This window comes from Anabrus simplex, chromosome 1, assembly GCF_040414725.1.
Source record: "Anabrus simplex isolate iqAnaSimp1 chromosome 1, ASM4041472v1, whole genome shotgun sequence".
In the NCBI taxonomy this organism is placed as follows: Eukaryota; Metazoa; Arthropoda; class Insecta; order Orthoptera; family Tettigoniidae; genus Anabrus; species Anabrus simplex.
In genome coordinates, this window is record NC_090265.1 from 862,166,716 (window position 1) to 862,193,789 (window position 27,074).

At 39.7% G+C, this 27,074-nt stretch overlaps 2 protein-coding genes across 2 annotated transcripts in view; one reads left to right on the forward strand and one right to left on the reverse strand.

Moving 5' to 3' along the window:
* Positions 1-15,047, reverse strand: part of Rubicon (run domain Beclin-1-interacting and cysteine-rich domain-containing protein rubicon) — a 178,532-nt gene extending 163,485 nt beyond the window's left edge. Inside the window, exon 1 of the mRNA XM_067136464.2 lies at positions 14,842-15,047. The gene's annotated coding sequence lies outside the window, so the exon portion shown is untranslated. The remainder of the gene's footprint in view (positions 1-14,841) is intronic.
* Positions 15,048-15,317: 270 nt separating this feature from the next.
* Atg3 (Autophagy-related protein 3) overlaps positions 15,318-27,074 on the forward strand; it is a 51,140-nt gene continuing 39,383 nt past the window's right edge. The window contains exons 1-3 of the mRNA XM_067147874.2: positions 15,318-15,519; positions 16,804-16,992; positions 17,087-17,215. Of these exons, the coding sequence (XP_067003975.2) occupies positions 15,448-15,519; positions 16,804-16,992; positions 17,087-17,215 (390 nt within the window). The 5' untranslated portion in view covers positions 15,318-15,447. The remainder of the gene's footprint in view (positions 15,520-16,803; positions 16,993-17,086; positions 17,216-27,074) is intronic.

Below are 27,074 nucleotides of genomic sequence, written 5' to 3' on the forward strand. Positions count from 1 at the left end.
ATTGCAACTATGAACTCACTATATTAGCTTTGCTGTACTTTGATTCAATCCTAAATACTTGAAATTATCTACTTGTTCCAGCTTTGTATTCCCAATCCAACATTCAATTCTCTTAGGTTTCTTACCTACTGACATCACTTCAGTCTTGGAAAGGCTAATTTTCATATCTTACTCGTTGCATCTACTTTCAAGTTGCAAGATGTTATACTGCCGGCTTTCAGCACAATCTGCCATTAAGACAAAGTTGTTGGCACAGGCCAAACTGCTTAGTACATTTCCACCTAACTGAATCCCTCCCAGCCACTTCATATCTTTCAGTAGATGACGCATGTAAATTATGAACAACAAAGCCAAAAGATGACAACCTTGTCTAATCCCTGCAAGTGTCTTGAAACAAGAGCTCATTCTACCATCAATTCTAACTGGAGCCCAATCGTCAACAGAAATGCCTTTGATTGCTTTTAATAATCTGTCCTTAATCCCATAGTCCCCCAACAGGGTACTCTGTCATATGATTTCTCTAGATCTATGAAACAACTGTTTATTCCTATCTTAGCATTTTTCAATTACCTGGCACATACTGAAAATCTGATCCTGACAGCCCCTCTGTGGTCTGAAACCACACTGGTTTTCATCCAACTTACTCTCAACCACTGAACGCACTCTCTCTTACAAAATGCCAGTGAACACCTTGCCTGGTATACTGATCAATGAAATACAGTGAGAGTTGTTGCAATCCTTCTTGTTCCCTTGCTTATACTGTGGACAGGTGCAGTTACTGCTTTCATCTAATCAGAAGGTATCTTACTAAAATACATGCTAATCTCTTCTCCATGAAGTCATTTCATCCCTGCCTTCCCACTACATTTCACCATTTCAGGCCTCATTCCATCTATTCCTGCTGCTTTTTTGAAAATGGAGTGTTTTTACCATCCTTTCCATTTCTTCAAGCGTAATTTCACCAATATCTTTGTTTACCATCAGCTCGGTTGTTTGCGACGTCACCAGTAAGATTTTTTTATGCTGAGAAGATTTTCAAAATATTCCTTCACATGTTCAGTGATTACCTGGGATCTATTATGAGTTCACCCTGGTATCTATTACGAGTTCACCTGATTTACTAAAAACATTATTCATTTCTTTTTTTCCCTTCATTTCTAGAATTCACGGCTCCATGGCTAAATGGTTAGCGTGCTGGTGTCACAGAAGTCTCGGGTTTGATTCCCAGCAGGGTCAGAAATTTTAACCATCATTGGTTAATTTTGCTGGCACGGGGCGGGATGTATGCGTCATCTTCATCATCATTTCATCCTCATCACGACGTGCAGGCCGCCTATGGACATCAAAACAAAAGACCTGCACTTGGCGAGCTGAACATGTCCTCGGACATTCCCAGCACTAAAAGACATATGCCATTTCACTTCTAGGATTCTTTGTTACCGCCCAGAAAGGTAACCCTGCCGCTTGACCTAGCCGTTAGAGGTTGTTACCAATTTTTTTTTTTTTTTTTGCTATTTACTTTATGTTGCACTGACACAGATTGGTCTTATGGCGATGATGGGATGAAAGGAAGGAAGCAACCATGGATTTAATTAAGGTACAGCCCCAGCATTTGCCTGGTGTGAAAATGGGAAACCACGGAAAACCATCTTTAGGGCTGCCAACAGTGGGGTTCGAACCCACTATCTCCCGGATGTAAGCTCACAGCCGCGTGCCCCTAACCGCATAGCCAACTCGCCCATTATTACTGAAATCTTCCAAAGATTTCTTCTTACATTCAACAATTATTTGTTTCACTCTATTTCATCTACGTACAATTCCCTGTCAGCATCAGTCCTTGTTTGGAGCTATCTCTGAACGCCTTCTTTTTACGTTTACAAGCTGTTTTCACTTTATCAATCCACCAATACATCTGCTTTTCCCCATCTTTACACACAGTTGTTCCTAGACATTTTCTTGCTGTTTCTACCATAGCTTCCCTATTTGTCACTCATTCTCTGTCTATATTCTGAACTTGCCTACTGTCTATTGTTTGGAATTTTATTAACCATATCCATGCAGTAGCGGCGATTGGGAATTAGAAGTGGGGGGGGGGGCAAAAAATATACAGACAACAGAAAGTAGCCAGACTGAGGGATATACACATCAAAACTGAACAAAAAAGCAACAAAATGGTAAGTTTTTGATGCTCTTAGAGCAAATTTCGACAGAGAGGTAAAGGTTGACAGTTTACTAACTTAAGTGCAACAATAATAGCTTTTTGAGTTTTGATTCAGTACTACACAATAAAATTTTCTCCAAAGAAACAATATTATACATGCATTGCAATTAAATAGACGTATGATGTGATTATAAAATTTAAAAAAATCATTTAGTATTTCACTACACACTTAGAAACTAACAGACAATATTAAAGAGACTGCCAGATTGACGAATGCACGCGGCAAGCAGGTGAATCATACCTCAGTGTCCACGACCTTGGCAAAAAATATACCCCTGTTACCCTTCCTCATAGCATTTGCGAAGTCTCCACTACTTGCTTGGCGCTATACAAAATGGTTAGCTGCAACGAACGACATTTTGTGGGTATTATTGATAATAATTTTGTTAATAATTAAAAATTTGCACAAATTGCTTTTTAATAATTCCTATAATTCCTAGTTTCAGCTGGCTAAAATGGAATAAAAATGTGATGTTTTCTCTACAAAGTGGGGGGGAGGGGGCCGAGTGGGGGGGGGAGGGGGCCGAGTGGGGGGGCAGTCGCCCTCCTTAGTCACCGATACTGTATCCATGTACTTCCGTCTAATTTTCTTGTCCTCGAGATTTTCTACCCTTATACTTCTCGAGACATATTTCACTTTCTCCACTGTAGGCCTAGCAATACTTAGTTCACTATAGATCAGACAGTGATCTGTATCATCAAAAAATCTCCTGAATAACCGCACATTTCCTGAATTTAAAGTCTTGTTATGATATAGTCTATTATTGATCTGGTGCCCCTACCCTCCCATCTGCAGCGGTCAGGTAAGTGCTGGAATGTATTCATAACTTAATTCCATACTAGCACAAAAGTACAGTAAACACTTCCCATTCCTATAAGCATCTATTCCTTCCCCACATTTACCCATCACCTTCTCATATCCTTAAGTTCTATTTTCAACTCTTGCACTGAAATTGCCCATTAGCACTATCCTACTCTTGCTGTTGACCATGACTGTGATGTCACTCAGTGCTTAATAAAACTTGTCAATTTCCTCCTCATATCCACCGAGACAATTCTTGTCCTAATTCCTCCACCTGCCGCACCTACCCACATCATTCTCTGATTTACATGCCTAAAAGAAACTGTTGTGTACAATAGTACTGTATTGCTGACAAACAGCGCTGAACCACACTTTGCCCTTCCCTTTTGTAACACCTGTCAAAAACATTTTTCTATATAAGTAAGAATATTTCTAAGGTAATCCGCTGTGAATCATATGACTTTGCTGTGGTGGGGAGGCTTGTACATCTCAGTGAAGCATATAGCCAAGCTGTAGGTGCAACCATATCAGATGGGTTATCTGTAGAGAGACCAGTTTAACGAATGGTTCATTGAAAGGGAGGCAGCAGCCTCTCGGAAGATTTAAGGGTGGCAGTCTAGATGATTGACTGATATGGCCTGTAATAATATTTAACATGGCATATCTATTGCTACTGCTACATGGCAGAAAGCAATGGGAAATTACAAGCTGTAACTAACTCCAGAGGACATGCACCTCTCTCCATATGAATGATGTACTGATGATGGTTTCCTTCCGGGTAAATAATTCTGGAGGTAAGATAGTCCCCTGTTCGAATCTCTAGGTGGGGACTACACAAGAGGCGGCAATCATCAGGAAGATACTAAGTTTGAATCATTGAAGTAGGTTAGAGAATGTGAAGAGGGAAATGGATAGACCAAAGTTAGATGTAGTTTATATAAGTGAAGTACATTGGTAAGAAGAGCCGAATTTTTGCTTAGGCAACTACAGAATTATCAACACAAAATCAAACTGGGGAATGCAGGAGTTGGGCTGATAATGAATAAGAAAATAGGGCAGCGGCTAAGCTACTATGACCAGCATAGTAAAAGGATTGTTGTCATAAAGATAGACACCAAATCAACACCCTCCACAATAATGCAGGTCTATATGCCTACTAGGTCAGCAGGTGATGAAGAAATCGAAAGAATATATATTTTTTTTGCTAGGGGCTTTACGTCGCACCGACACAGATAGGTCTTATGGCGACGATGGGATAGGAAAGGCCTAGGAGTTGGAAGGAAGCGGCCGTGGCCTTAATTAAGGTACAGCCCCAGCATTTGCCTGGTGTGAAAATGGGAAACCACGGAAAACCATCTTCAGGGCTGCCGATAGTGGGATTCGAACCTACTATCTCCCGGATGCAAGCTCACAGCCGCACGCCTCTACACGCACGGCCAACTTGCCCGGTGAAAGAATATATGAAGAGATAGAAAATTTAATACAATATGCAAAAGGTGACAAGAATCTAATTGTGATGGGAGACTGGAATGTAGTGGTAGGCCAAGGAAGAGAAGGTAATACAGTAGGAGAATTTGTATTGAAACAAAGTTCATAACCCTTAATGAAACAAAGGAATAAAAGAGGAAATCGGCAGGTTGAATTCTGCACCTATCGTAAATTAGTCCTTGCTAATACTTGGTTCAAACACCACAAACGACGCCTGTATACGTGGGCAAGATCTGGAGACACTGGAAGGTATCAAATAGACTTCATTATGATTATGCAGAATGGATTGCAAGTATTTCCCAGGAACAGAAGTGGACTCTGACCACAACTTGTTAGTCATGAAATACCATATGAAGTTGAAGAAACTGAAGGAAGAAATGCAAGGAGATGGAATCTAGACAAATTGAAAAAAAGAGTGTGAGGAATTGTTTCAAGGAACACGTTGCACAAGGATTAAATGAAAAGACAGAAGGAAACACAATAGAGGAAGAATGGACAGTTGTGAAGAATGAGATCAGTAGGGCTGCTGAAGAAAGGTTAGGAAGAAAGGAAAGATCAACTAAGAATCAGTGGATAACTCAGCAGATACTAGACCTGACTGATGAATGGCGAAAGTACAAAAATGCACAAAATAGGGCAGAAAGAAATACAGGTGATTAAAGAATGAAGAATATAGAAAGTGCAGGACAGCTAAGGAAGAATGGCTGAAAGAGAAGTGAAAGGATATAGAAGGTTGTATGGTACTGGGAAAGGTAGATGCTGCATACAGGAAAATCAAGGAAATCTTTGGAGAAGTGAAAACTGTATATATTAAGAATTTGGATGGAAAACCACTTCCAAGGAAAGAAGACAAGACAGAAAGATGGCAGGAACATATCCAACAGGTGTATCAAGAGAAAGAAGTAGATGATATGGTTCAGGAACAAGAAGAGACTAATGATGCTGTTGATATAGGAGAGACAATTTTGGGGTCAGAATTTGATAGAGCTTTGAAAGACCTAAGTAGGAACAAGGCACCTGGAACTGATGACATACCGTTAGAATTACTGACTTCCTTATATAGGAGACACCAGCATGGTGAGGTTATTCTATTTAGTGTGCAAGCTGTATGATACAGAAGAAGTGCCATCCAAATTTAGGCAGAATGGTTTTATATCTATTCCCTAGAAAGCAAGTGCTGACAAGTGTGAAAACTATTGCACTATTGGTCAGTTTGTAATTAAACTGCAACATTTTAACATGTATTATTTACATAAGACTGGAAAGACAAGTTGAAACTAAGTCTAGATAAGATCAGTTTGGCTTCAGAATAATGTAGGAACATGTGAAGCAATCCTGACTTTACGTCTGATCGTACAGGATCGACTTAGGAAGGACAAGCCCATGTATAAGGTTAGCACAGGATAGGGTGGCATGGAGGGCAGCTTCAAACCAGTCTATGGACCTATGACTCCAACAACAACAATTTCTAAGGTTGGATTGGTGGGTCCATGGCAAGCATAAAGGAAGGATCTCTCCTCTCATCTACTTTAAATATCATTTCACACCATTTTTGCATGATTTTTACCTTGCTGAAAATATGATCAACTTTGTAAATTGAAACCAAACTCATTCCCTTATACACTACAAACATGGCAGTTAAAGACCTGGAAATCCACTCATTTCTCCTAGTGATGTTTGTTATTTTAAGCAGAACATAAATAAATCAATTTTTAGTCACTGAAGTTTTTCTGTAGAACAAATAGGTGTATTATGTCGCATCACTTTCAGCTACAATAAGTCTACTTGTGGACCAAAACACAATACACTTATATTTGCCATCTAACTATATCTCAGGTGATTGTGTGGCCTCTAGGGAAGCCTAGAGCAGGTCTTTCTAGTAGACACCCAAGGGCGACCTGCACGTATGTGTCTGTGATGAGGTGGGAAGAGAGTTAAATCTGGTGTCAGCACAAAGCCTACTCTTGTTGAATAACATGGTTCTGCTGAAGACTCATCTTCCCCAGATGACAATTTACAATTTGCTTTACGGCGCACTGATACAGATAGATCTTATGATGACTGTGGGATAGGAAAGGGCTAGGAGTGGGAAGGAAGCAACCATGGTCTTAATTAAGGTACATCACCGGCATGCCTAGTGTGAAAATGGGAAACCATGGAAAACGATCTTCAGGGCTACCGACAATAGGGTTCAAACCCACTATCTCCAAAATGCAAACTGATAGCTATGTGACCCAAACCACGCAACCACTTGCTCGGTCCGACAGACAAATCACCATCAACAGCGACATATGCCCTCATTTCATATGAACACTTCAGAGGTTTGTAATTGAACTCAGGCTTTTGGCATGCAATCTAGTAATTAGGAATTTTATACCACCATGTCTCTTCCTCTGCCAATCAACATTCTGATGGTGACAGTTTTTTTCACCAATGGGACTCAAACCAGCTAACCACGGTGTCAGACTGCAAAGTAAACCTTAATGATCATACCTCAGATTTCTAAGCTTGGACTAGCATACCTCACATGGTTCATCCAATGTATCTCTGTGAAAATTAGTGTTAGCAATGAACCATATAACAAACAAAAACTAATTTTAAGATCTCAAGTAATTAGTCTGATGCAAGGCTAAGGAGATCATGGGTATGATAGATGTAGGTTTAACAGAAAATGAAGTCTACATAGCAAAATATAAAATCAACAGAGGAATGTGAGAGTCACCTTCAAGAAATTTGAAGACAAGTTAAGAACATTTAAAAATAAGACAATGTTAGGGGAGGCATATATAGATGATGACCTTACAAGACCAAGAGGGAGATCCAAGCAGCACTAAGAAGGAAAGCTAGGGAAGAGAGAGGGAAAAGCAACAATGATGTAAAAGTAGGTTATCAGAAGATCCTTATAAACGGTCAATGAATAAACTGGAAAGATTTCAATACAAAAAACCAGGAGGTGAAATGTACTAAAACACTACACAATGTGAACAGGGAAGAGCTAATAATCATCACCTTGAATGTAAGATCTCTGAGAACGGAAGAAAAAGAAACAGTACTCCAGAATGCACCGACATAAAATTTGACGTATTAAATCTCAGTGAGGTGAGAAAATATGAAGAAATAGGTGAAACGAAAGGCCAAAAAGGGATGGGGTTCATAATAATAAAACAACTAAAACACTGCATACAAGAAATAAGAGGGATTTCTGAAAGAATAATTGTACTATCCCTGAAATTAAATAGGAATACACACATTATGATCCAAGTCTATCCTCAGCTACAGAAGTTAGCATAGAGGAAAAATAGAAAATTTCTATGAGCTTCTACAAGACACACTAGGCTTTAAAAAGAGGATAAAACCATTGAAACTGGGGACTTCAACAGTAAAACAGATGAAGAAGAACAGATAGGACTCTAAGGTTACAGATCAAGGAATGAAAGAGGGGAGAGGCTAATACAGTTTGCACAGGGGGCAAAGATTAAAAGTCGTAAACATCTTTAACGATGATAATATTATTCGCTTTACGTCCCACTAGCACATTTTAAAGATATTCGGAGAAGCCGAGGTGACGGAATATTGTCCCATGGGAGTACTTTTGCGTGCCAGTAAATCTACCGACACGAGGCTGATGTATTTGAGCATCTTCAAATACCACCAGACTGAGCCAGGATCAAATCTGCCAAGTTGGGTTCAGAAGGCCTGTGACTCAACTGTCTGAGCCACTCAGCCTGGCGTAAATACAATTTTTTCAAGGGAAAAGAAAACAAGTAATAGATAGGCATAGCTAGCTCAAAACGGGAAAATAAAAAATGAAATAGACTTCATACTGACAGACAAGCTAGAGGGCATTAAGGATATCCAAGTTATCAATGGACTGAAACTAGACATTGATTATAGAATGGTTCGCCTGAAAATGCTTATTCCAAAGAAAAGACCCCTATACTTCAAAGCTCAAAGGGACAACCCTGGAAGGGTCAACTAAAGCCAGTATAAAAACGAACTGATGAAGAATCTGCAAGAACTAGATTAACAAAAGGGCTTTAACCCACAGAACCTACATAACAAACTGAGTAAGTGCATAACAGACACTGCAAAAGTATCCTTAATGGAGGGGTGGGGGGCGAGGGGGGAGGCAGGAAAGATAAATAAGCTGAAGGAGAGCACCAGAAGATTGATTGAAGAGAGAGAGAAATTGAAACCGGGGACAGAAGTCAACCATTAGAAAAAGTCTGAATATGCAGAGTTGAACTCTCTCTTTCCTAGCGTTTATCCCAAAGTATGTGGTCCGCTGTTTTGCAACATCTCCTCCATTTCATCTTATTGCTGACATCTTCAGGTTTTAAACCAACATCATGCATGTCAGCCTTGATATTGACAGTCCACCGCTTTAAAGGCCTTCCACGTGATCATATTCCTCCCGGATCAGCTTGGAGAGCTGTTTTTGCAATTGAGCCATCATGCCTTCTCATAACGTGACTGTACCAACAGAGATGTGCTTCCCTCACTTTCTCCACAATTGGAGCGACGCCAAGCCTTTGTCGAAGATCTGCATTTCTTATGCGGTCACATTGAGTCAGTCCAAGAGTCCATCGAAGCATCTTCATTTCCATTGTATGAAGAGTCTGCTCATGCTTTTTTGTCACTGGACGACACTCTGCCCCGTAAAGAGCTGCTGGGTGTACCACGGTCTTGTAAATTTTTGCCTTTAGATGGTGAGGTATCTTTTTATCGCAGAGGACTCCGGTGACTTGTCTCCACTTGAGCCAAGCTGCATTTACCTGCGCTCGGGTATCAAAAGTGGTTTCACAGTTCGAAGTGACAACTGACCCTAGGTATTTAAAATGCATGGTTTTCTGCAAGTCTTGATTATTGATCCTTATGGTCCCACTATTTTGGGGGCCACATTCTAGGTATTCGGTTTTCTGAGTGTTGAGGCGCAGACCATTCTCAGCTAATTTTTCGCTCTAAGTTTGTGTCTGGCGTTGGAGTCCATGGCGTGTTTGTTGGACAAGTACATCATCTGCATACAGAAGGGTCCAGGGATGCGATGTCTGTATGTCAAGCGTACAAAAAAGAGAAATTCGGAAAGACATCAAGGAGCATGACACTGACACGGTCAAGAAAGTTATGGAAAGATCGACTTCAATAAGAAAGATTAGGAAAAAGATGATGGATAGCAGACACTGGATATTAGGAGTGAAGAGGACAAATGAAAAACGATTAGCCTCAAGAGCGCTGCATGCCACTGTCATAGAATTCTATGAGAAACTGTACTCTAGCACCCTTGAAAAAGAAAATTTGATCCAAAAGCATGAAAATCCAGAGGGCATCCGAGAAGGGAAGTTACTGCCCATCCTCCCCGGCAAGGTGAGTGAAGCGATAAAAGAAGCAAAAAAGACTAAAAATGCCCAGGGAACGACAATATATTCAACGAATACTTACAGTGGGGTAAGGAGCTCGTACTAGCTATCACTAGACTGTTCAACGCAATATTCCAATCCAAAGAAATACCAAAAGGAACGGAAACAAAGTACAATAATCCTACTCCATAAAAAAAGGAGCGAAGGACGTCTGTACTTGGTCACCTATTAATTTTATGTATTCTTTGTTCCTTTATTTGTGAATTTAATAAATTATACTGAATGAGTTACAAATTTGAAGCCCAGTCTTCTTTGCTATCATCTGGATTTCTTCAGTCCTTTCCTTAGTTGTTGCTATGTCATTGGAGGGTATCACTAAATCATCAGTGAATGCCAAACAGTTTATAAGTATACTCTCCTTACCTCTCCCAATCCTGAAAGTCTTTTTGTCAGGAATTCCCTTCTTCCATTCCCTAACGACTTTTTACAGAACGCAGTTGAACATGTTTGTAGAGAGTTCATCTCCTTGTCTTACACCGGTTCTGATTTTGAAAGGCTCAGAGATCTCTCCCCTGAACTTTATTTTGGAGTAAGTATTGCTGATTTTCTGCCTGATTAAATTTCTTTTCTTGTCTACTCCAAACTCTTCTAGAACACCCATCAATGTTTTCCTGTCAATGGAGTCATATGCCTGTATGAAGTCCACAAAAACTGCCTGTAATCTGTGATCTTCAGATCTGACGAGCAACACTCCATGACTGATCTTTAATAATAATGATAATCATCGTCACATAGTCCTGTGCAAAGCACATAGAGCAGCAAGAATTCTCCAATGCTTCTGTACTGGTTGTTTTAAAGAGATGCTGACTGTTCTGAGGTTCTCTTGAAATATGTGACACCAAGGTCTTCAAAGATGTCCTTTTCTTCTTTCCTCTCCATGGAGTTTTCGGATGTCAAATTTTGGCCATGTGGAGAATGTGAGAGTAAGTTGCATCCAGCACTCAGTCTCAAATGCCAGCAGGTGTTTCAAGAGTGATGTTTGAAATATCTCTTCATTTGTGATATGATCATGATATGAGACACCAAGATTTCTCTGAAGGCAATGCTGCTGGAAAACAGCTGTTTAATAAATAGTTTGACTACCAAATGAACAAACAAAACAAAATATTCAAATTTGAGATTATAATAAATTTATGAAGATTCACTTGAAAAGGAATAAGAGTTGCATACCGTAAGTTTGACATGCATTGTATGTAAGCTTTGGGAAGGCATTCTTTCTGATTATATTAGACATGTTTGCGAAATAAATAACTGGTTCGATAGAAGGCAATTCGGTTTTAGGAAAGGTTATTCCACTGAAGCTCAACTTGTAGGATTCCAGCAAGATATAGCAGATATCTTGGATTCTGGAGGTCAAATGGACTGTATCGCGATTGACCTGTCTAAAGCATTTGATAGGGTGGATCATGGGAGACTACTGGCAAAAATGAGTGCACAAAAGAGTGACTGAATGGCTTGCTATATTTCTAGAAAATAGATCTCAGAGAATTAGGGTAGGTGAAGCTTTATCTGACCCTGTAATAATTAAGAGGGGAATTCCTCAAGGCAGTATTATCGGACCTTTATGTTTTCTTATATATATAAATGGTATGTCATCAGAACCTGGCGGGTGAGATTACAGGAAACCAACTACAGTCCATTGAGAATAGGAACCAAATCCAAGGGGATCGCAACAGACTGCTTAGCATTTGCCGATGATATTGCTGTTCTCTCAAACGACATAGAAACCGCTAGAGCTCAAGTTGAAATTTTAAAGGAAATTGCCGAACAAACTGGTTTGCAGATATCGTTTGAGAAAACAGAAGTAATGACTAACTTCAAAGAGGCTCCACCAAAACTCCATACAAAATACGGGGACATCGCCCGAGTAGACAAATTCAAATACCTGGGTGAGATCATCATGAAAAATGGACTGGACAAAGAAGCACTTCAGGAGCGAGTACACAAACTGGAAATAGCCTACCAAACATCCCGCACAATCTAACAAAAAATGCCTTTCCCAAAACACCAAGATACGTCACTATGAAACAGTTCTGAAGCCAGTAGTTCTATATGCAGCCGAAACCCTGTCTCTAAATGCCAACAAAGGACTCCTTAAAGAACTGGAGAAAAGAGAACGCAAAATTGTGAGAGGAATCTTGGGATCAAAGTACAGAAATGGAATCCATCAAAAGAGATCCAACAAGGAAGTCTACAGCAAAATAGAGAAAATTACCGACACAATCAGAAAAAGACGGGCACAATTTTACGGTCATCTGAAAAGAATGGACAGAAGAAAGTTAACTAAAGAAATCTTTCACTTTTTTGATTCAAACCCCAAAACCACAATTCCCTGGTTTAGAAATACCAAAGAAGACCTGCAAATGCTACATATCTCAGCTGAAGACGCCTTTAACAGAGATCTCTTCCGCAAGAAAATATTGACGAACGGGCTAAACCGAAACGAGCAACCGAAGAGAAGACACGGTGCCCCTTGGACAGAGGAGCGTAAGCAGGCCCACTCACAAAGAATGAGGGAAATTTGGGCTCTAAAGAAGGCCAAGTTCAGTGTCAAATGCAATAAGACTTAACGTGGTCCTTGATGGCCCCAACGATTTATATATATATAACTTAAATGGTATGAGTAAAGGAGTGGAATCGGAGGTAAGGCTTTTTGCGGATGATGTTATTCTCTATAGAGTGATAAATAAGTTACAAGATTGTGAGCAACTGCAGCGTGACCTCGAAAATGTTGTGAGATGGACAGCAGGCAATGGTATGATGATAAACGGGGTTAAAAGTCAGGTTATGAGTTTCACAAATAGGAAAAGTCCTCTCAGTTTTAATTACTGCGTTGATGGGGTGAAAGTTCCTTTTGGGGATCATTGTAAGTATCTAGGTGTTAATATAAGGAAAGATCTTCATTGGGGTAATCACATAAATGGGATTGTAAATAAAGGGTACAGATCTCTGCACATGGTTATGAGGGTGTTTAGGGGTTGTAGTAAGGATGTAAAGGAGAGGGCATATAAGTCTCTGGTAAGACCCCAACTAGAGTATGGTTCCAGTGTATGGGACCCTCACCAGGATTACCTGATTCAAGAACTGGAAAAAATCCAAAGAAAAGCAGCTCGATTTGTTCTGGGTGATTTCCGACAAAAGAGTAGCGTTACAAAAATGTTGCAATGTTTGGGTTGGGAAGAATTGAGAGAAAGAAGAAGAGCTGCTCGACTAAGTATGGTATGTTCTGAGCTGTCAGCGGAGAGTTGGCGTGGAATGACATTAGTAGACGAATAAGTCTGAATGGCGTTTATAAAAGTAGGAAAGATCACAATATGAAGATAAAGTTGGAATTCAAGAGGACAAACTGGGGCAAATATTCATTTATAGGAAGGGGAGTTAGGGATTGGAATAACTTACCAAGGGAGACGTTCAATAAATTTCCAATTTCTTTGAAATCATTTAGGAAAAGGCTAGGAGAGCAACAGATAGGGAATCTGCCACCTGGGCGACTGCCCTAAATGCAGATCAGTATTGATTGACTGATTGGATTAATCTTTGCTACAATCGTGTAGAGATTTAGTCCTACGTGGGCAATCTGTTATAGGATATCCTCCACATTTTTGTCACAATTCACAAATACATTTCTTATTAGGATAATACCATCATTTTTTTTTTACAAACATTATTGTGGAAACCGTGAACAGTATATCTCGTAACAACATTTTCTTTGGTCTTGATTCTCTTCTGCCCACTTTCTTTTGAGCACAGCACTCCAACTGTGAAAGTCGTTTTCTATTTCCATCCTCTTCTTGCACAGAAGTGCCTTATATGTACAGTAGAAGGTAGTGGTAATCAGAAGTAGGCTACAAGAATGTTTCCTTAGCTTGTCTTGATAGAGCTGTTTCCCTATTCTCAATGTACATTTCAGGAAACAAGCTTTCACTTTTTCTTTCTCACAATCACTTAGATAATTTTTCCCAGATGAATTCTAGACCATATAGGCCTATTGCTAATTACAGATGATATTGTGGTTTCAGAATGCCATTGCTAAAGAGAGCTGAGTATGTTCTGTATGTTGAGTATTGCCCTCGTAGCCTCTATAGTTTTCTCCTGTATATGGTAGCTGAATGAACATGATTTAGTCTGCAATGTCAACACTTTTAAAAGGCTCTTGGTTAAGAAATAATACAGTATACCATATCTGCGATTATGGGAATGGGTTAAGAGTGACTAAAAATAATCTACCAATTCTTTTTAATTCATGGGTTGAAAAACCAACCAGTTGAATTTAAACTAAAGTAAGTATCCAATCATCATTTATCAAATATTAGGCCTATAAATGCTGACTTCTTACCATATAGCAAATAGGATTTCAATGGTGTAAAACAATTCCTCTAACGCCCCTGTTACAGAGCAAAAATAAACTGGATATTTAAAGTGGACATTAATCTTATAAACCGTAGAAACTGCAGGTTTACAACGGATCCGAACAAGAACACGGCTTCATGTCGAAAAATCATATATATTCTGGTCAGGATTCAAATCGCAGCAGCCCAGTTCACTGTGCTACCACGCCCGCCTTTGCTTCAGAGCATTTCAAGTGTATAACTAAAATGCATTTCCAGGAGTGTTGCCTGTCCTATTTCCTGATATACAAATTTCATGTTTTTGGTTACGATACGAAACAAAAGCAAATCCAGTGTTTATTTTGACAATTTTTAAAACTTACAGATTATAGATAATTGAAATAACTGCTAGAAAAAACGATGGTCGAGTACAACCAATGCAAGAAGTAGGCGTTTGTCACGTTCAACAAGTCGTCACTCAGAAATAATTCTTGTAAAAACCTACCTGTACACTATCGAAAATAATATTATATCACAAACGACGAAATATAAACATTCTCTAAGAAAATGAGTAATTCCACTGACCTTTCATCATTTATTTATGGAAGTACTCCTCTCAAATTTTCCATCTGTCACTACACTGCTTTTTAAATAATTAAATTACACCACACCCCATGATATCGAAGTTCAGCTGAAGTGATTGTGAACATTCATTTAGTCATCAAACACATTTTTTTTAGCTGTCACAGTTTAAAAATTGCTATTAGGAAAATCCTTGACAAGTCGTCAAATCTGACCATAACCAAAGAAACAAAACAAAATCGCCACGAACGGCATGAACGTAGTAAGCGATAACGAAATCACGATCTCTTGTTTAATTTAGTATAATAAATCTAAAAAGTAAAATTATCTAATATATGAATTTTGTAGTTATGTACCAAAACATAATTTCCTACATTGAAATATATTCATATTTAAATTAATAGTGGATGCAGCCTGATAATTTCCTAGTTTCTTAGCGCACTCTCTTGTATATTTCTGGCATTATCAGAGTACGACTGTAACCGTCACAGTGGTAAGGACTGTGACGAGCACTGGTTAGATTATTTAGAAATTGTTTAATTTTGTGTTTGACAGCTGCCTAATACACACCGTCTTTTGAGTAGGACATCCAAAATTTAATTTGTAAATATGCAGAATGTTGTAAATACCGTAAAAGGAGCAGCTCTGGGGGTGGCAGAATATTGGACACCAATTTTGAAGGTAAGATGTATTCATGAGTTCTTCAGATTCTTCGACATTGGTTAGATTGGGCTTCTAGTCTCAAACCTATGTGATGAAAATCTTCCCGTTATCGAATTCCTCATAACTGAAACAAGCGTCTTTTGACAGTTATGATTCATTAATGTAGTTATAAAAAGGTATAGCTAGTTGAAAATGTTTTTCGGCATTAGTTAGATTGGTCTGCAAACATTTTAAAGCCATAAGAATATTTTTTCTGTCATTGAACTTCTGGGGATTGCAGTAGACAGCTAGAAAAGTTGTTGTTTGAGTTAGCAGTCCATAGACTGCTTTGATACAGTTCTCCATGCTACCGTATCCTGTGCTAACCTTTTCATTTCTACGTACCTACTATATTACGCGAACCTTTTCTTGAGCCCTAGTTCCCATTTAGCACTATGGAGCTCAGGGCTCAAGAAAAGGTTCGCGCGCTGTACATCTGCTCTAATCTGCGTGTCATATTCATACCTTGGTCTAACCCTACCGTTCTATCGCCTACACTTCCCTCAAAAGCCAACTGAACAAGTCCTGGATGTACCGAGCTCGATAGCTGCAGTCGCTTAAGTGCGGCCAGATAGTGGGTTCGAACCCCACTGTCGGCAGCCCTGAAGATGGTTTTCCGTGGTTTCCCATTTTCATACCAGGTAAATGCTTGGGCTGTACGTTAATTAAGGCCACGGCCGCTTCCTTCCCATTCCTAGGTCTTTCCTATCCCATCGTCGCCATAAGACCTATCTGTGTCGGTGCGACGTGAAGCAAAAAATGTCCTGGATGTCTTAAAATGTGTCCTATCATTCTGTCTCTACTTCTCGCCAAATTTAACCTAATCGATCTCCTCTCACCAATTTTATTCAGTATCTCTTTATTCGTGATTTGATCTATCCATCTCACCTTCAGCATTTTTCTGTAACACCACATTTCAAGAGTTTCTATTCTCTTTTTCTGAACTAGTTATTGTACATGTTTCACTTCCATTCAATTCCACGCTCCAGACGCAAGTCTTCAAGCAATATATTTCTAATTCCAAAGTGAGCAAATTAATTTTTTCCTTTTTAAGAAAGGCCTTCCTTGCTTGTGCTTGTCTGCATTTTATGTCCTTACCAGTAACAAAATCATTAGTTAGCCATTAGTTAAGTTCTTATTGTATAACCATGAAATGAAACATTTTAATGTTACTATTAAACAGAACATGTTTCTTAAATTTGTCTGTGATGCCAGTATAACTATGGGATGTATTGACAGTTTTATTCTTGATCAATCAAACAGGAATCAAAGTTTCGTGAGACTGGTGTGTTAACTCCTGAGGAATTTGTGGCTGCTGGAGATCATCTTGTGCATCACTGCCCCACTTGGCAATGGGCTACTGGGGATGAGAGTCGTGCAAAATCGTACCTTCCTCAGAACAAACAGTTTCTTATAACTCGCAATGTCCCATGCTCTCGCCGCTGTAAACAAGTAAGTTACTGTTCTAAAAAAATAGATTTATTCAGTATTTGAACTGGTAAACGAGCAGGTAATTACGCTGTAATGTTGGATTTGCACTTTGCAGATGGAGTATTGTGATGAACAAGAAAAGATTATAGAACCAGATGATCCCGATGGTGGTTGGGTTGACACACATCATTATGATCCTTCTGGACTTGACGAGAAAGTTTCCGATATGACCCTAGAAAATAAGGTAAGCCAACAATCTTTGATGAATAAGAGACTGATTTCAGTATACAGAACATGACAAATAATAGGCTGTTATTGGTTATACATTCCACTAACTACTATTCGCGCAGCTTTTAGTGATAGATGGACACCCTAGTTGTTAAGAGAATTTTGATTTCTATCCTGTTATGTGTTTGTAGTGGTTGGTATCATGGCAGCCCTTCCTTAAGTTTTGTTTCAAAAGAGATGACAGTCGTGAAGTGCACAAGGCGTGTATTTTTTTTGGTCTATTGGAAGTTTTTGTTTTACAATAATGGTGTTAGGAAATATTTCTGTACAATAAATTATTTTCCTTATAGATTAAGCTCCAAATGTATTATTAAGGAACATTTTCTGGCAACCGTGACAGGATATAGTTAAGATGGAGGAGCTTAAACAGTATAATAAGGAAAGATCACAAATATGTAGACTATTTACGAGAGCACATGGCGAGTTTCAATAAAAAAATATCGGAAGCAGTCGTAGATGCGGAAGAAATGTTGACATACTTTCTTATTTTAGAAGATAAGGCAATGCGGATGTTATCTTTGGATGAAAAGGTTCAAGCACTTAGGGGTGTCAAAGAAACGACAGAAGAAGACGACGCCAAGGAATTCGACACGGCAGAAACGTACCGGGAGAACTGGCTACAAGCTAAGGTTAGGTTTGAAAATAATTTTCAAGTGAATTTATCTGTTGGTGGAGGTGAGGCCTTAGCGAGAGAGATCATAGAGCAAAAGATGAAAAGGAAAACTCAGATTTTTGGAGATAGTCAGGGAATTCTAAGGCTGCGAACAAAGTTAGCCTATGGTGATTGTAAAGAAAACTTCAAGTACCGCATTGTGCTGCCATCAGATAACATCGTCGTTGTCTAAGCACATTGGACTTCAAACTTTACTAACCCTCGAACCGGTAGTTGAAATAGCTCTAACCGGTGGGTGTGCACCACAAATTTGCAGTACCTGGTGTATGTCACTTTGACAAATGTATTATTCACAGAATATGCACATATAATATACCAAAACATTCAGCAGGAACTGCACTATTTGAAAAGTGTTTTGCATTTACACTTAATGTAATATTATTTTATTTTCCGCCCCGTTAAATGCCCCCTCAAAAAAATCAGGAAATGTTTTTTACTTACACATCAAATATAAATGACGAATATTTGTTTCATAAAATTTCTAAAATATATATTTTGTAGAGAAATTAATTCCGATTATAGGTATGCAAATTTTAAGTGAATAGTGTTAATACTTCAGGAATTATTCAATCAAAAGTACGGTATTTGATAGAACTCTAACCGGTGGGCATTCATAACCTAAATCAGTTGGCACAGCACATCCATTCTGCTGGAGTAGGCCTTGAATTTACAGATGAATTTAATTCTATTACAATATCTTCATCATTTAAATCCGAAAATGTAGCCGTCGTGTGTGCATAACACACAGTAAACAATGAAAGCAAGTCACGACAAAATCAACACGTGTTTCAAAGCTGTGCGAATTGCGACCTTCAATTGTTTCAAAGATATCACACATAAATGGATGTATTTTACAACGAAACATTCCACATTCCAAGGAGAAAACATGCCTGGTGAATGCTGCCATCTAACAGAAATATTCACAACTTCTTCTAGCTGTATTTACTGGTAAAGTGGACCTGACGATCTATCGTCAGCGGCGGTTGAGATAGGCGCACACCTGCCGAACTATCGTCAGCTACCGGTTCGAGGGTTAACAATGCTTAGAGAAGACTTCTGGATCATAGGAGGAAGAAAGTTGGGTAGGCGAATCACAATGAGCTATGTCAGATGTAAGAGGTATTGGTCCAGGTCAATGGATACACAATCTGCCCCACTTCCCAAGGAGCGACTTAACTTCACCGCAGTATTTCAAGTCACCGGGGTAGATCTTGCTGGACCATTGTATCTGAAAACTGGAGAAAAGGCGTGGCTCGTGTTATTCACCTGCGCCGTCTTTCGAGCAGTTCATATTGAGCTTGTCAGGTCTCTGTCAACAAACGCATTCCTACAAGCCCTACGAAGATTTATTGCTCGCAGGGGCAGGGTGTCTGTTATCTACTCCGACAATGGCACAAACTTCACAGGGGCTAACCACGCTTTGCAAGGGTTAAACTGGGAAGAAATAGTTTCCAGTTGTGTTGTAGAAAGAATAACTTGGAAATTCAACCCTCCCACTGCTGCATGGTGGGGAGGGTGGTGGGAAAGGCTTATTGGAATGGTGAAAGAACTGCTTCGTCGTAATTTGGGCAAGGCTTCGGTTACTAGCGATACTGTGTGATTCTGAAGCTATTATAAATTCACGGCTATTGACATATGTATCCGATGAGTTACACGATCTGAAACCACTGAAACCAGCTGATTGTCTTCATGACATACCCAGTACTGATGTGCCAGATTTGGAAGCCATTGACAGAAAGGGAATAGAATTAAGATGGTGTTATCTACAGATAAATCGTTCTATTTAGAGTACTTCCTTTCCACCAGGTAAAGTTAAAACTTATTCCTTCCTCGCACCTTCAAGAAAATTCTCTGAACCTAAGGAATAGTAAAAGATCATGGCAGAAGCAGGGATTGAACAGGGAGATGAAACAAAGCGGCACTGATCACCAGAAAGAGAGAAAAAAAAAAAAGTAGTTACCTATATCAATGAAATGTACACAAAGAATGGGACTCAAGGGCCATTTCATTAAAAGAAAGACAAATAAAAGGCAAAACTCACCGACAATAAAAGAAGGTCACAGCAATTATAAAAAGAAGTATTTCTTATCCACCTATTCAATACAAATCACCTTTATTGGTGTTTACATTTTTATACAATTAATTCTTCTAAGGGGCATGTGTTTACATTTTTATACAATTAATTCTTCTAAGGGACATGTTTCACCAATAAAGGTGATTTGTATTGAATAGGTGGATAAGAAATACTTCTTATTATAATTGCTGTGATCAACATCATTCAATATGGAACAAACATGAGGATAATGACCTGTAATAAAAGAAGGTACCGTAACACACAATAAAACATAGGAAAGCATCAATGGCAACGTAGGAAATCCTGTCTCTGCTGATATATGTCCCTATAAATCTCCATTCACACATACACCCATCCAGACATCCAAATACCAAATCAGGACTGAAAACAGCATTCCAGTGCCTGCATCCACCTACCTTCACCCATCATTATAATGAAGGCACCAATTCAAATACTCGAAAGATTAGAGAGAATGACCTTTAATAATGCATGGTTTGCCACCACAGCCGTTCCTTTTATTTTCAATATCTCGCCATCACTGACAACCTCTGCCAACACATCCCATACATTACAGAGCAAACTTTGTACGGCTTGAACTGCGATCAGCAGACAACAAAAATATGTCAACATCAAAACATCTTGGCATGAGCACTTTCCATCTTTCCAATGGTAAGTCGTACTTTGGTCTCAAAACACAAGTACACAAGACATCCACTTTACCACATGTACAAGGCAAAAGGATGCATATCGAGACTTGTACACATAAGAGTAAGGAAGAAAATCATATATGCCTTAGGAGGAAATCATATAAAGGTCGAGCAGTCAGGAAAAATATAGACGCAACCTTAAATCTCAAGAATAATTATGCTAACATTTCAGGTTAAAAGACAACAAAAGACAACACAAAACAGGCAGTTCTAAAGTATCGTAAGATTGAGAGTGCAAGTACCTTGAGTTTATTGAAGATATGAATGAACATTAAATCTCTTGAGGATGGGAGATTTTATGATAGCATTTTTAAAACTTTCATAAAATGTTTGTAAATCAGAAAAGCCGTGTCAATGCAATTCGGCATCATTTTTCGAACACTAGGTCAAATCAAGGAGAAGAAACGGTCCAGTGTCAGGTAAAAGAAATACCTTCATGACCGCTGTAACTGGAGTATGCCATCTCTAGACATTGGGTCACGTTGACAAGTTCAGATAAAGACTCGCTTAGTGAGTCCAAGGCAGCCATAACTGAAGGATACAGCTGTTTGGTAACAATATGAATTCATCATAAACTACAATCTCACCGGGCGAGTTGGCCGTGCGGTTAGGAGCGCGCAGCTGTGAGCTTGCATCTGGGAGACAGTGGGTTCGAATCCCACTGCCGGCAGCCCTGAAGATGGTTTTCCGTGGTTTGCCATTTTCACACCAGGCAAATGCTGGGGTTGTACCTTAAGGCCACGGCCGCTTCCTTCCCATTCCTAGGCCTTTCCTATCCCATCGTCGCCATAAGACCTATCTGTGTCGTGTGACGTAAAGCAAAATAGCAAAAAAAAAAAACTACAATCTCGTTTGAAAACCACGAAGTGTGGCTCACTTAGCTTTGATTGAATCATGCATGCAGATTAGAGAGATGAAACATACAATCTAACTAAGTTAGTAAGCAAAGTTAATGATACATAAATTGAAAGCTACTCATATTTACTCGATTGTATTTTTCGGTTCCTGTAGAATTTGCGTGTGTTTTAAGTTCGTGAGTGCTCTCTGGAAGGTCGTCATGTGCAATTGAACATCATATTTGCTTCCCTGGTAGCGTCATTGTGCATCTTTGAGATTCTGGTGGAGCCTTTCACCTCGCTCTTCACTTACGGCTCCTAAATTTGGAGGGAAGTAGTCCGGATGTGGCACTAAAACCTGAAGCTTTAGGCTCATGTTACAACAGAGTTGATTAAACTTGTCCAACGTGTTTCTTACAATTTCTTTGTATAGAGCAGGCATGCCAAGGTTAAGCGCATGTCAGATGAGCTGCATGCAGGTTGTCTTTACTTCTGTGTGTCTCAGCGGGCACACGCTGACTTGAGCGGAGAAATTCGAAGGAGATGCATTAGGGGTGTACAGTATTCCTTCCTTCATTGCGAACAAATTGTGCTACCTCAAAATGAGAACTGTCCTTCACCAGTATGATTAATAAGGTTCCGTAAATTGTTAATTTACATGAACTAATAATAATAAACACATTAATGGTATATACAAAGACAATAGAATTGTAGGCTACTTAAACACTACCGACCAGTGTTCTTCCTATGATCTTTCGAATGGGCGCACTGGTGCCCAACTGTTTTCACTGACTGCCTGGCTATCATAACCTAGATATGTGCTGCTAGTTACATAATATTTCAAGCTGCTTTACATCGCACCAACACGTATAGGTCTTATGGCGATGATGGGATAGGAAAGGGCTAGGAGTGGGAAGGAAGCGGCTGTGGCCTTAATTAAGGTACAGTCCCAGCATTTAGCTTACGTGAAAATGAGAAACCACGGAAAACCATCGTCAGGGCTGCCGACAGTGGGGTTCAAACCCACTATCTCCCGAATGCAAGCTCACAGCTGCTCGCTCCTAACCGCATGACCAACTCGCATGGTTTATGTAACGATACATATTTGAGTAATTTTGTGTTCCAAGTTAAAATGTAAATACAGTGCACTCCCGATAATTCGCAGTAATTAATGCACACACTTCAACGAATTATCAAAAACCGCGAATTATCCACAGTCATTTTTAAGCCTGGTAAAGAAACCCATAGGTTAAAAAATGAAATGTATTTTATGAACAAGCAGAAAATAATTATAACACTTCACATTGTATTGTAAGACACACTAGAGAAAAATTTCAAAATGCCATGTGGATTATGCCAACATTCGTATCTAACGAAAAAGATCTTTCATCACTTTTTGTTTCTTAGACGATTGTTCATTTTTCCTGATTTTGGATTGTGCATTTCTCGAAAAAACAATATCTGAAAATGAAAATTCATCTCTCTTTTCTATGTAAGAGATAAGTGTGTCTATAGAGCCACTAGCTTGGCTGTGGGAAACTTTCGGAGTTTCCGTTGCATCACTCCCACACACTATATCATCTGAATCTCCGTCTTCCTCGCAACTGTCAAATTCTGTACAGTATCCTCCTCACTTTCATGGCTGAAACCATAATCGTCCTTATCGACGTCTAACCACTCAATAAATGTCACTTTCTTATGCATCTTGGCATTTATCCAGGTTTTTCAGTAATGATATCATCGTAGCGAGACTACGTTGCCCGTTCGAAATATCATCACTGAAGCCAGCAAATGCTTGCTCTTCACCTAGAACAGATTTCCATGATCGTGCGAGCGTAGTAGCGGTAATTTTGTCCCATGATTTATTGACTGCATGAAGAGCATCCAACAAACTGAAGACCTTCCAAAATGTTGGAATATCGATGCCTTCCTCAACCAATTGCTGTAACAGAGATGACCTGTAGTTCTTCTTTAAAGCAGCAATAACGCCTTGGTCCATATGTTGGAGAATAGAGGTTACATCGCTTGATACGTTATCCGGTTCGTAAGCAGGGTCGTCATCACTTTCGTCCATCTCTGAACCCGCTTCTCCCAATAAAATATCCAAAATATCACTATCATTGAGCCGGCGTGAAGACATGTTTACACAGTAACACAGCTGACAGCATGACAGATTTGGCGCGCGCAGCACACGGCACACCGAGTGCTTCGGTAGAGGTCACGGCAAGGAGAAAATACCCTGTTTATTGTTTCAGTTCGAAATTCCCGATAACTGCTGCATTCTAGTGGTCACTAGATGAACTATTACCTCCAACCAAGGGACGGGAACCGTACGTGATACGTGCAGCTGGATATAAACACACGAGAAAATCGCGCCCGTATCAGATACGGGCACTGTCCAGAAGCAGGAAAGCAGCGCGCCCGTATCCCGTACGGGCATAGTGTTGAAAGTGTTGAGTTCACTTTCGTGTGGATGAGAAGGCGTGTTGTCAATCAAGAGCACTGTTTTGATTGGCAGTGACTGCTTAATTAGGTAGGCTGTCACTTGTTTCACAAAATTATTGTGAAACCAATCCTTAAATATCTGTATGTCCATCCATGCTGCCTTTGGATGGTAGTACTGCAAAGGTACATTCTCTCGTTTAAAACAACGGGGTTTTCTGGATTTCCCTATCGCTAATAATTTTAATTTATGATCACCACTTGCGTTAGCACACGCCATAATGGTTATTCTTTCCTTGGATATTTTGCAGCCTGGGGCTTGCTGTTCTTGTTGCATCACTAATGTTCGGGACGGTAAACATTTCCAATACAACCCTGTTTTGTCTGCATTGTAAAGTTGTCTAAGGTCAAGCTATTCTTTTTCAATGAATGATTGAAATTCCTGTGCGAGCTATTCTCTTTCAATGGATGATTGAAATTCCTGTGCAAACTTTTCAGCAGCACCCGTGTCTGCGCTGAGACGCTCTCCATGAATAGCAATTTCTCGTATTCCGTAGCGTTTCTTAAACCGCGTAAGCCAGCCAGAAGATGCTTTAAAATCGCCTTCTAAGCCAAGAGCATCGTGAAAATGTTTTGCTTGCTCAGCACACATTGGGCCGGACACAGGAATACCTTCCGCTCGTTTTTGATTAAACCACCGTATCATGGCTTTGTCTAGATTTGCATAGTCCGATGTTCTCATTGATTTCCGGAACGATGAACGATCACAATTAGCAGAAAATTTGATGAGGGTTTCCTTTTGCTTCTTCATGTCTCTCACTGTTGTTTCACTCACAGCAAACTTGCAGGCTAACTTTCTCCAGTCTTTCTATAACTTTCAGTTTTTCACTGACTGTTAACCTTTTATATTTCATTTTTCAACCACTCATATTGAAAACTCTTACTACTGACTTATTCGAAACTTCGGAAAGACTTCCGCATTCCGTTCACATTTCTCAAGTACTATACAGTAGCCTACAATACACTCGCTGCTGGCGCACCTACCCTTCACTTGGCTTACAGTTCAGCGACCTTGGGCTGTGAAGAAAGGGAGGGTAAATTCAGAATGCATTCCTCTTTCATTGTCTCTGCTTCCAAGATTACGGTAATCTGTGCTGTGCCACGTGCAGCAGCATGCTCGAATGTTTCCAAGTTTGCAGCATTCTGGCAGCAGTGTGCATACAGCCCTACTGCTACATCGTAGAGAAACGAAGTCCAGTCTCCTCAAATATCAATGATTTTGTCTCCATGCATCGCATTAAAATTCTTTTAAACTAGGCAGAGATAATTTTACTCAGCATGATAATTAGTGGGTGTAAGAATTAATACTTTAAAAAGTAACTGTCCGAGACCCGCGAATTATCCACACACGAATTATCGGGAGTGCACTGTACTCTAAATTATTTAAATGAAAAATCTTTATTATTGTCAACGTAATTGCACAAGTTACATCGGAATTTACATTTTTAGCTTATCATGTAGTGTCATGCGCTAGCAGTGTCTGGATTAGCGTGGAATCGCATGTGAGCACTCGATTCCCTGGGACGTTGATATAGATCTTAATTCCCATAGGGAACCTGAAATATTTGTCCCGAATGAGTAAACCCATCTGGCACTCCACAGCAACCGAGTGATTATGAACGAGCAGAACAACACTAGAAGTTCAAGATACTCTGTTGTGTCTTCTTCATGATAACACTAAAATAGTTCAGTTTTGCAGTTAATGTTTACCTGCCTATTATTGTTAATGCCCTGAGGGGAATAAATTGAAATTTTATCATATTCAGTTTTTACGTAGTATTCCCCGCCCAGCTACTCATTCCTGCCACCCAGCTGATGAAAATTTCTGGGGAGAACACTCCAGGCATTAACCAAATAAAGTTGCCTAAAAGCAACCCATTTATGTTCACTTATTTCCTGATTCACAGCCTCCGTGGCTCAGGCGGCAGCGCGCCGGCCTCGCACCGCTGGATACCGTGGTTCAAATCCTGGTCACTCCATGTGAGATTCGTGCTGGCCAAAGCAGAGGCAGGACAGGTTTTTCTTCGGGTACTCCGGTTTTCCCTGTCATCTTTCATTCCAGCAACACTCTCCATTAACTTTTCATCTCATCTGTCAGTCATTTATCATTGCCCCAGAGGAGTGCGAAAGGCTTCGGCAGCTGGCACATTTCCTATCCTCGCCGCTAGATGGGGGCTTCATTCATTTGTTCCATTCCTGACCCGGTCGAATGACTGGAAACAGCCTGTGGATTTTCATTTCCTGAGTCCTGCTGACGTTTGCTGGCAATAATTTGGTTAATGTTAGACTTGATGGTGCTGGTATACACTATTTTCATCACTGCATTGAGATGCATGTCTGTTAGCTGAGATGAGAATTGAGATTTGTTGACCTTCCTCCTGGAAAATAACTGTTCACATCTGTAAGTAATTCACTCTTTTCTTTGGTTAACTCTAAATCTCTTTTCAAATCATTCAGTTCAGATTGTGTAAATTTGTTGGTGTGTCATATTGATGTCAATAATAATTAAACTTCTGTCATAATGGTGCGCCTTTTCAATACTAATGTGATGTTTGGAACATTACAGCATGTACAAAATTATCGAACTGTGTAATTAATTGGAAAGTAGTATATATTTAATTAGTGGTGGGTCATTTTTAATTATTGTTTATATATAGGGTTTTTAGTCATCCATGTCACATCTCATTTTTTGTATCATGGCTATAACGTATTCTGAACGAACGACTTCTTGACATCCATCATATTAATAGCTTGCAGTAAATTTCCAGTAGCCGAGGTCAGGTGACCGGACTCACCATGCTAATTTTAGCCCATTACCATACTCTGAAGAGACGTTTTGATTGCCTGGGAAAGTTCAACCTATGTGAATAGATGTTATGGAACAAGATGATGGGAGGAGAAGGGATAGTACATCAGATCTTACTGGACCTGTGATGTGGTACATGGAGGAAGATTTTGGAGCACGTATACAACCAGGCCAAGAGCTGGAGAGGTGAAGCTATCGGTCAATCCTAATCTATTCT